The sequence below is a fragment of the Falco biarmicus genome, chromosome 1, assembly GCF_023638135.1.
Source record: "Falco biarmicus isolate bFalBia1 chromosome 1, bFalBia1.pri, whole genome shotgun sequence".
NCBI classification, from domain to species: Eukaryota; Metazoa; Chordata; class Aves; order Falconiformes; family Falconidae; genus Falco; species Falco biarmicus.
This window is the reverse complement of record NC_079288.1, coordinates 5,544,706-5,555,209: the sequence shown is the minus strand read 5'-3', so window position 1 is coordinate 5,555,209 and position 10,504 is coordinate 5,544,706. Positions and strand designations below refer to the sequence as shown.

Below are 10,504 nucleotides of genomic sequence, written 5' to 3'. Positions count from 1 at the left end.
AGCTAATTGACGTACTTGTTTTCCAGACAGAAATGCGTTTTTAGTTCAGCTTGTCTGTATTTTATGCAATGATACCCCTATAGGGATAGGAGGAAAAAAAAATTTAGTGTTATAAAACTGAAAAAAATTCAAAAGCCAGTATATACTAAGACAATTGATCCAGAACAGCAAAAGGGAGCATAGTAAGTTCCCCAAATTCATCAAGATTTGGGCATAAATCTACTTTTTTTCCACAGCACAAACTGAGTAACTTGCATCGTGTTCTTTCCTACTGTTTTCGTTTTAAAGAGTTGACCGAGCAAGCACAAGGGTCCTTGGGTTCAACTCGATCTCTTGTGTCAGGAGCGCCAACAGTGTGAAGTCTCTCACTTTCCTGCGTAAGTGTTGGAGGGGAAAACACCAAACACTACGAATACAATGGTTTCCAAATTGCACAAAATGTTTATTGTTAGTCTAGTACATTCAATATCATATTGACTAGAATACAGTAATTCAAAATATTTTTGGCGAATTGAAATTTTTTAAAAACCATTTCAAACACTCCAAAAAGCAATGCCATGAAAAATTAACTTAAAATTAAAACATATTCAAGCAATAGTTTCACTTTTGACTACAGAAAACCTTTACATGTATTTTAGTGGTTTTAACAGTTACTGCATTTAAACAAAATATACGAACTCACAAAAAGTGGAAAATATTAAAATAGACACAATGTTAAAAAAACTGAGGCATCCAGATGTGCAAGACTGTTGTACTAGGAATTACCTGCCCAGCTGTTCCTTTTGTCCTCTCTTGGGGCAGTTAGCTAGTCTGCTGTAGTGGTGCCGTTTCTCCAACCACCTGATAACACCACACAGCAAAATTCTTCAATGCCTTGAATTTAAAGTTTGTCCCTCTTGTAAATTCTGTATACAAATATATATATTCTAAAATACGTAACCCACTGGCAAATCTAGGTGAAATATTAAATGGTACCTTGAAAAACATCCCTATCTTGCTACTTATTGTTTGCAGACAGGCAATATCCAGAACAAAATCTGAAAAAGGCAACACATTTTGGTTTTGTTTTTAAATACTGACATGAAAAACTGAGTAAATCAGAAAAAGGATAAAGTCAATCTTAATATAAGACATTCATTATAGAGTGGGACAGGATACAATTGTTGGACAAACAGTATTACAATGACTCTTCTACTTCTGGTCACTTAACGCACGTGTTCTACAATCATGACTTGCTACCACAAGTTTGGGTTTCCTGTACAGAAGGGCAGCAACACAATCAAGACCAGTCTGACTCTGTCAAGCCCCAGAATGACAAGTGACACCGTATCAGGTTCTTCAGGCTCTCCTCCCTGCAAGGCTGTGCTTGGGAAGAACCAACAACCTCGAATTCAAAGCGGTCAGCAATCGCTCTGCTCCTGCTGCTCCGACCGGGATTTCCCAACAGAACCACCCCAACAAAAGCCGCTGGGAACTGTTCTGGTGGCAGGTTTAAATCCCTTCGAAAATCCAAGCTTAGTATCACAGCACTACTAGGTGTACGCGTACTCTGGAGAAATAAGCGGCGCTCTGGTTTGGACAGGGGGTGTTAGCTGTCCCCTTCCACTGCCAGCTCCGCCAGCCCGCTTTCATCCAGGCTGCTGCCTAGCTGGGCAGCACGGAGCAGAACTGGGAATCTTGAGGAGAAAAATCACATCGCCTACCTCTCTTAAAGCACTTAATTTCCATCACTGATAAAGCCAAATTAAGGTGCTGTTTAAGTGGTACTACAGATGAGCAGAATACTGTCATGTTAAAACTCAGCAGAATCACATTTAGGTTTTAGTCTGTAAAAGTGGTTATTACAATTACACCTGTAATACAACCTTTGGAAGAGGTACAATGTTTGCTTGTCAGTACAGTGTGTGGAATGTAACCATTTCTTGCAAGATTTTGCAACATGAGTAACTGCATAGATGACAGTTGTGTGTTTTCAGTTCAATAAATGTACTTCCCAAGTTTACAAAAAACACAAAAAGTTTCTATAAAAGTCTTATTATACCAAGATAATGGGTGGTAAAAGTAGATTATTTGTCCGATTCATGTTTAATAAATGAGTAGTGGAAAGGCGATAGAAACCAATTTCAAATCAAAAGAGATTTTTGCTATTGCACTGACTTCACCCTTTGAATCACTAATTTAGAAAAATTCACGTAGTTAAAAATTGTAAAACTAAACTAGAATACAAAATTTATTTGTAAACATCAGGTAGCCAGTTCTACTAACATGGAATGGACTCTTGGTACTGCAGTACAGTATCTTGATTATTTACAGCACTTGCCATACGATGGGCAATTGCAGGACACATACAACATCAGTTCACAGTAACTGTGTTCAGAGAACTACCAACGTCAGTGCAGTTTTTCTGTGCAATTGTCCAATTTCCCCGAATTCCTTAGGTCAAATAATACTGTTACAGAGGCCAAGTGCAGATTACTTTGCGTGTATCAATCATAAGTGACGAATTATGTCTGCAGGACTTCTGTAAAGGTACTTCCAAATGGCATAGTAATGAACAGCAGCTGCTGTGGCCACAAAGAGGTGCCAGATGGCATGGGCAAATGGAATGACTCCATCGCTCTTGAAGAACACCACACCCAGACAATATATCAAGCCTCCCCAGGCAACCTCCTGAAGTCCATCGGTGTTGCTCTGTCAATTAACAAGGAAAGATTAGAACTGTGGTATAAAGGAGGGAAAGGTATTTTAGGTACAAAATAGCAAGTGCCTTCCGCCCCAAGAGAAGAAAGCTGGCTGTCAGAACTTCGAGCATCTTGGATTTGACAGACAGACAAGTGAGAAAAATCAGTATATTATACTTTGTGACTATATAATAATATATTTATAGAATATCTCGCAATAGCACTGTAGAGGTAACAGCAGGATAACTCAAGAATTGAGACAAATTTGATGCTTTGCTTCATGCTCATGAACAGAGCAGACAAACATGCAGAAAAAGAAAACCACAGCACCGTGTGCAAGCGTTGAGTTTAATGCAACTCCCACTGGCTGGATGAAACACCTGGCAAGGTTTTGGCATAGCAGAGCATTCACATGGACAGTTAAGGCATTATCTTCTAGATGTGCCAGATTTGTATCAGCAGCAGACAGGGTTATTCAAAGTTATTCAAAACGTGTAACTATAAGTAAACAATAAAGTTTTGAGTTGGACAAGATGGTGTAGATGCTTTACAAATGCACCAAGAAGCTTTTTCTTAATAAAACCCGAAAAACCCAAAAGCACCAGTTGCTGAGAGATCAAGTATCCCAGATATGGTGCGTTAGTTTGATACAGTTCAACTGCTTCTCAGCTTTTAAATTTTCCCCTGCTTCACTAACAAAAAAAGCCTCTAGTAAGAGACAAAATACTCTAGCTTTGTTGCCCCTGAGTAATTTTGAAAGGGGCAAGAGTCAATTTACTTCTCCCATCTTGGTCCAGACCACAGCATTAATTGATTTCCAGAGAGCTCTTACACATACCAAGAGAAAAGACAACGTGCTATCAGAAATCCACTCCGCTGCTATAAAGAAAAAGCTTCTTTCCCAACTTGTAAGTGAATAAGTGGGCATTAAGTTCATAAACAGTAAAATCTAGAAATATTCCTCAACAGGTTAAAGGTACTTCACATCTGTATCATTTTTACTCAAACGGAAGTAATTGAATTGTTACGTCCAACATCCTTTCAGAAGTGAGGGTCTTCAGAAGTGAGGTCCGGGACCTAAGCTCTTTTCATCTGGACCCTGTGGCCCAGATTCAACAAACCGAGGTAGCATTTCATTGACATGTAAATCATAAACCCTAAATATAAATGACTATATTTGGTTCTTCTGCAGAGAACATTTACAATTATGGCGGACTAAAATCTTTTCAGATGAAAGATAGCTGCAGTGGAACTTAAGCTAGTTATAAAAGGAAAGTCTGCATGTTTGTAATGTTAATAGTCACATTCCTTACCATGGATGTCACTACCAGAGCAGGAGAAAATCCCATCGCTAAATAGAAAAAGAGTTCAACGATCTTATACCTAAAAAGGAACAATTTGAGTCATCTAAGGAGGTGTACAAGAGGATGAACATTTCCGTCAATAGTAACAAAATATTTCAGGTTTTATGTTAGCATGGGTCCATTAAACTATTCAAAAAGCTTTCTGTGCAGATAAGTAACCAATGTTTTATAACATAAACAAAGCTAGCCTTTTATCTCTGCATTGTACAGCTGCAGGTAATACCTTGCTCTCTAAATACTGCCTAAATGCATGCATTTGCATTAAGTACTAGTGAGAATAAAACATTGAGACAACTTATTTTCTTATTTAACAAGAACCTCAGTAGCTCATTGCCAAAACAAAAAAGTTGGTTCTTGCTTGCTCCCTGAGGATATGAAAGCAGGCTCAAGAATTCATATCTGAAACTCAGGGACTTGCACTCCAAAACAAAACCAAGAAGGTAGCAGGAGTCAATATGCATCGGTATCTATAAACAATATAATGTTGCAATATTGTATTATTACCTAACGCTACATAAATCACGGGCATAAGAAACTCATAATTTCAACTGCTTTCTTACCCTACCCACTCTCACCCCTGCTTTGTTGTAGCAAAAGTTAAAATTTTAGAAGTGGATACTTCCCTCCCAGTCCTTTAAGAGAAGACAATAATATAGCCTAAAGACATGTTATTACAGGGCAAATATAATTATCTTCTGACAAGACCTAAGTCTGCATCACTCTCATCATGTATTTCCACTTTTCAATGTGTGAAAGGCTGGATAAGAACCCTCAGAAAGCAAGAAAGCCTACACCTTTTAATTTCAGTTTAAAGTTAAATGCAAATAATAATTCTTACTTTTCATGGTAGAGAAACACATAAATGGTTCCTCCAGCAGCCATCAGCCAGATAAACCAACGCATGTGAGATGCCAGAGGTCCGAGCTCACGTAGATTTAACCTGGAGGTACAAAGATTTAAACAGACAAAAGTCACAAATGAATGGACCAAACCGACACAAGACTAGTAGGGTTTGATAAAAATAAATATTTAGAGCTGTAAAGTTAGGCATGATGCAGGGAGAAGACACTTGGGACATTCTATATCCAGACAGGTAGAAAGTGCGTTTGCATTGATGTAAGGGAGGCATAAACTGGGGTATGTGGAATATAAACTCCATCCTGCTGTTTTCTAACATTACTTTCAGCAAATCCCAGGGGATTACGTTGTGATGCATTTTGCAATGCATTTAAGAAGACACCTATAGATTTTCGAAAGTCACAATGATAAAACATTTACACTGGAAAAAGCTTTAGTTTTGAAACTGCACTTCAGATTTCTTACCACGGTGCGTATGATGCTGCAATAAAGACATAGATCATCATTCTGTCACACATGTGAAAGCAATGCTCCATTGTCCTAGTAAGAGAGAGAAGAAGTCACCAAGACAGATTTTGGAAAGGTTTTTTTATCATTTCAGTTTCCTGACACACTTTGGGATTACTTTGGGGAAATACCATCAGCTCCATAACCTCTTAAAACCATCTGGAAGACTGTCCAGCTGACTTTAGCTTCAGGAAGTCACACGCAAGACATGCAGGAGATGAGCACTCCTCCGCTCCTCTCCCCTTCTCTCCCCCTGCATCCTGCTCTCTAGCAAGCAGGCTGAAAGCTGTCACCTTAACTCTGCCTCATCCAAAACCCGTTACCATTCAGCGACTACTAGTACAATTCAGTTTATGGCCCAGAATTATAGACGGGTCATAATGGGACCAAAAAGTAAAATAAAATTTAAAAATAACAAATCAAATCGCATCTTAGTTCTGCTATTGCTGCCTTGCTCCCAAGGAGGCTTTCTGCTAGTTAGCTGTGTGTCGTATTTTAATTCCCTTGGCAAACTCCATGTTCCCTAAAATATCTGAGCACACCATAGTCCCAGACAATGTTCTGACTTCTGCAGTGGGATTATAGCCACTATGCAGTTAGATTGTGTTTTTCCCATTTCATCTTATGGATTAAGAGACACTAGGGCCTAGAAAAACACATATTTTCTTTGTGAAAAAGCAGCAGACATTAGAGTTCATTTGTATTCTGAGCCTGGCTCACTATTTCTTCCAACAGAATCAAGAGTGTTTTCTTCGTGATTCAGTACAAGGTACCACTCCAACCTTCTGTAAAATTATGTTTTTGACCAAGAAACACAATGGAAAAACATCACAGAACATGAAAATAAAACATACATCTTATAGCAATACCTTAAGTGACTCTTTTTCCAAGAAACGATATGAAATACTGTGGAGACAATGAAGAGGGCGCAGAGCCCCATGCCATACATCCATGCTGTTATCTTTTCCCATCGATCATCAGACAGCCGGTGGAGAAGGGCACTACCCACGATCGCGGGAACAATAAGGAACTAAGAAAACAAAAGGCCAGTGTTAAGTCTTCCCTGGCAGCCAGCGTAGTACCATCCACAGCACCGCACCAGTGGGGCAGATAAAGTTCCCTTCCAGGCCCTATGCTGTGCCTTAAGATATTAATTTGTTCACCTGAACTGTAAATAAGTTTCACAGGTTAAATTCTTGGTAGTTTAACCCAAGCCTCACGTGATAAAACAACAAAGCTAGGAACAAATAATGTTTAAACAAAACTGGCAACTCTGCTTTGCATTACAGGTTTGATAGCTGGGACTATCTAGCTGGGCCAGCCTGCACTGCCCGCGCCCTTTCCCTACCTACAGACTGGAAGAAACTGGGGCTCTGATCACAATTATAGTGCAGAAGATGCAGAGTATACCAAATGAATCTGAGAAGTAGTTAGTTAATCCAGAGATTTAAAAAAAAAAAAAAAAAGTGGCTTTTACTTTAGGCTTTTGAAGTACATCAACTGTAGCTCCATTCCTTCCTTTTTTTAGCTACATTTCCTTCCTTTTTGCAAAATTTAGTACATTTATGCCAAAAGCTGCAAAGTCATGGAAATGAAAAGTATGGTATTCCTATATCCACAGCATTTGGACAGAGGTGAAAACACTTTCCAGGTCTTGTAACGAGCCTAGGGAAGTTGACCTCATGCACTCTGAGGCCAAAAATAGCCTGCCAGCCTGGCTTCTCATTTATCACAAACCATAAATTTCCATACACATATCCCGGACAGCCCCCACGTTCAAGAAAGGTTCAAGTGTTTCACTCCTCAGGAGACCAGTCACGCCTGTTTTCCACATATGACATGCAGTTCAAAGTGCAGCTGAAGCCCTTGAGACAGCAAGGAACTGATGAGATGTGGCAGTTGGGTCATTCAGTTTTTCCAGGGACAGGAAGATACTGATCTCCAGAAACCGTTTTTCAGCAGTTTCTTTAAGCTGTGCAGACATGCTGTACCCACGGTCATCAGTTTCCTTCCCAATTTCTAGTGCAAATTTCAGTTTTGACTAAACTTGACAGAGAACTAAAAGGTTTCAGAGATTATGTACCCACAAGTATCATCAACCCAAGTGCTAGGTAAAATAGCAAATCCCTGCAAATCCCCTGCTCAAAGCCTGAGCATGAACTGCTCAGAGATTCTGCCTGGAGCTCTGATTGATACCATTTTATAGGTAGGAAGACCTCTCTGGAAACTAGATTTAGATATTACACTGAACAACTTGTCTTTCCTACACAGATATCCCAGCCTTTTACCAGTCTACTAAAGTATTTCACAAATTAAGATATGATACGTAATACTCAAACGGGCCAACACAAGAGTTTCATACCAATCACTTTTCCCAGTAGTTATTGTATGTGAAGTTATAGGGTTAAATTAAACAAACAATTTTCTTATCACCTCTTTCTTTGTACCTTCAGAATGAAGAATACAGCCATGACTGAGCACATGAATGAAGACCTGAATTCATTGCTTTTCTGCCTTGTCAAGGCTCTGAAGAACAATCCTAATTCTCACAGGGAAGAGCGCTATACTACCATGAGAAGGATTTACTGTGTTTTCTAAGTATTCTATTCGGGAACACTTTCCCTCTGTGCCTGATATGCTTCATGGGAACAGTTAGACTAAACAAGAGATGTTTTATTACTATTTCTGACCAAAAATAGCTAAAGACAAAATCCAGAAATGATACCCTGCTGTTCCAGCCAACTGGATAAAAGTTCTTTAGCTACTAATGCCATAACAGATAACATACCATACAAAAGACTTCATTATATCTAAGCTCCATCTTACAAAAGAAATATAACACTGTAGTCAACAAAACTAGGCAGATTTTCCCATGTTCATTTGAAAACAATCTCTAGCCCAAAAACTGTGTTTTAATCTTCAGAATGGAGAAGCAATCAACTAGTCCTTTAAAAGGAGGGCTGTTTAGCAAAAAATTAGTCAAAGAATCAGAACTAATAGAATGAGTGTGATTGTGCCATGTCAGTTTACAGCAATGACATAGCATTTCTAACTTGCCAGCATTCCTAGCAAAAAAGCTAGCTAGGAGTCACAAAAAGCTTTGCTTATTTCATCATGAAGCACTACTCTTCCCAACAGATATCATCAAACCCAGCAACTTAATGTACTGTGAACAAACCCAGAACCATGATATTCCATCTTACTAATTGTAGCACCTTCATTAATAGTTGCTAAATCAGAAATGGGGCTGAGAGAGATCTACAGAACAAGAGAGCAGGCAACTTAGTTTCACTAAGTTTTCTAGAAAAATGCCAGAACAAAATTAGAGCATGAAGTTACAAAACCCTCTGCGATAAGGAGGAAGACAAAAGATAAAAATCTATTTATTTACAGTTATAGGCAGGAATCTTTAAGAAAAGACATGGGCACAACCCTTGTGTGATGTATTTTGGGAAACAATGCCTACAGTCACAAACAGTGGCCACTGCAAAAGCCTTAAGGCACAAAGATGCATGCTGAAACAACTTATCTGCCACACTTCAGGGAAATTGTACTCTCTGGTTACTAACTTATGGCAAATCATCTGCTATCTTCTATCTATCTAAGGTTGCTTAGGATACTGGTACGTCGGTCAGTATTTTATCTGTGTTCTTCCCATATTTCTGCAGACAATCTCTCCTGCAGAGAGGTTAAAAAATCTGTTAAAAATTTTGCTTTTGTATGTAACATTCACGCCAAATTACATTATTTTCTTTGTACGCAAGGCTACGCACGTCATATAGTCGGCAACAATGGCTTTTGATGCACAAGCCACTGTAGCAAAGCATGGCGTTATTGTTCCAATTTCACGTGCCTTTCATTGAGAGGGAAACACTGACAGCATGAAGATGGTCCCAACGCTTCCTCTTTGGAAAGGAGGACAATGGAAAGATCAACAAATCAGCCAAAATTGCATGTGACGCTTAGAGGGAACCAGGAAGGGCCGTGTCCACCTCCAGCTGCCTGCTCCAGGAGCGCAGTCCTGAAGCCAAGTACGGTGCCTCCCTGCTCACCAGTTTTTTCAAGGAAGGAGACGAGCGCTGTGCAGTGGGAAGCTTACTGGGAACATCGGTTGTGCAACCCAGAGCGCAGAGGAACTGCTAATATCAGCCAGGTGGAACAGAGACATTTTCATCTTAAGAGCCCTTCTGAAATTTTGATGACCCCTACTTCCATGCTCAAACAGCCTGCTAAATGCTCCAAGGCTCATTTTTTAAATATTTATACCTCTCTCTTTTTTTTCCATGCACTGCACAAACCATGACTGGAACAGAGAGACTATAACTTATTTTAAGAACAGTTCCTCCTTTTAAGCCAGTTGGAAGAAACTTTTAGAGCAGTACAAAGCAAGCCGTGTCTAAATTCTGAGGGTTTCATACAACACAGTATCTTTTCTCTGATAAGCCTTACGTACATCAGAAGTTTCATGATGAAAGAGCCATCCCTCCCCTTAGATTTAGCTTACCTTACAAGTTAAATTCTTACAACTCCTGCTTCTCTCATATACTGTTTCCTTCCTGTTCTTCTAAACACAGAGAGCAGTCTTTTCTGTCCCTGTATTCAACTTTTTAGCTGCCCTTCCTAACTCCTAGTGTCTAAGGACAAGTCAGTGCTTCATTTAAAGCTAAAAAAAAACCCAAGACATTTTAAATAGCCTTACTAGTTATAAATTTGAAAATACCTTACTATGGTACACAAAGTTACCTTCAAAGTACTGTAACAAAAAGCTACACATGGGATTCTGTATCTCCAGTTATTGCTGGGTTTAGGGTTTTGTTTTTTCTTTTTTTTTTTTTCCTTTTAAATACCTGCCTAAACTGACTACTGCATATTTTTAAGTCAAAAAACAGATGGGATACCTACAGCAGAGTACAGCCACGCTCGTAAAATTCAAGTTGACTGCTTCCTGAATTATGAATAAAGCTTTGGAAAAAATGCATGGAGAACCATTGCTAAACTCTGTTTTGTAGAAATTATATCAATGTCTAATTGAAAACTCATACTGTAATCAAGTGGCAAAGACTCAACCACTCGACCATCTACCATTTAGTAAAA

General features: G+C 39.1%; 1 protein-coding gene across 4 annotated transcripts in view; it reads right to left on the bottom strand.

Annotated features, from left to right (window-relative positions):
* Positions 1-421: 421 nt before the first annotated feature.
* MMD (monocyte to macrophage differentiation associated) overlaps positions 422-10,504 on the bottom strand; it is a 43,860-nt gene continuing 33,777 nt past the window's right edge. For all 4 annotated transcript variants that reach the window (XM_056350791.1, XM_056350966.1, XM_056350878.1 and 1 more), the window contains 5 exons: positions 6,280-6,440; positions 5,369-5,443; positions 4,884-4,985; positions 3,995-4,064; positions 422-2,691 (listed from right to left, as the gene is read on the bottom strand). In XM_056350791.1, coding sequence (XP_056206766.1) covers positions 2,491-2,691; positions 3,995-4,064; positions 4,884-4,985; positions 5,369-5,443; positions 6,280-6,440 — 609 coding nt within the window. In that variant the 3' untranslated portion in view covers positions 422-2,490. The remainder of the gene's footprint in view (positions 2,692-3,994; positions 4,065-4,883; positions 4,986-5,368; positions 5,444-6,279; positions 6,441-10,504) is intronic.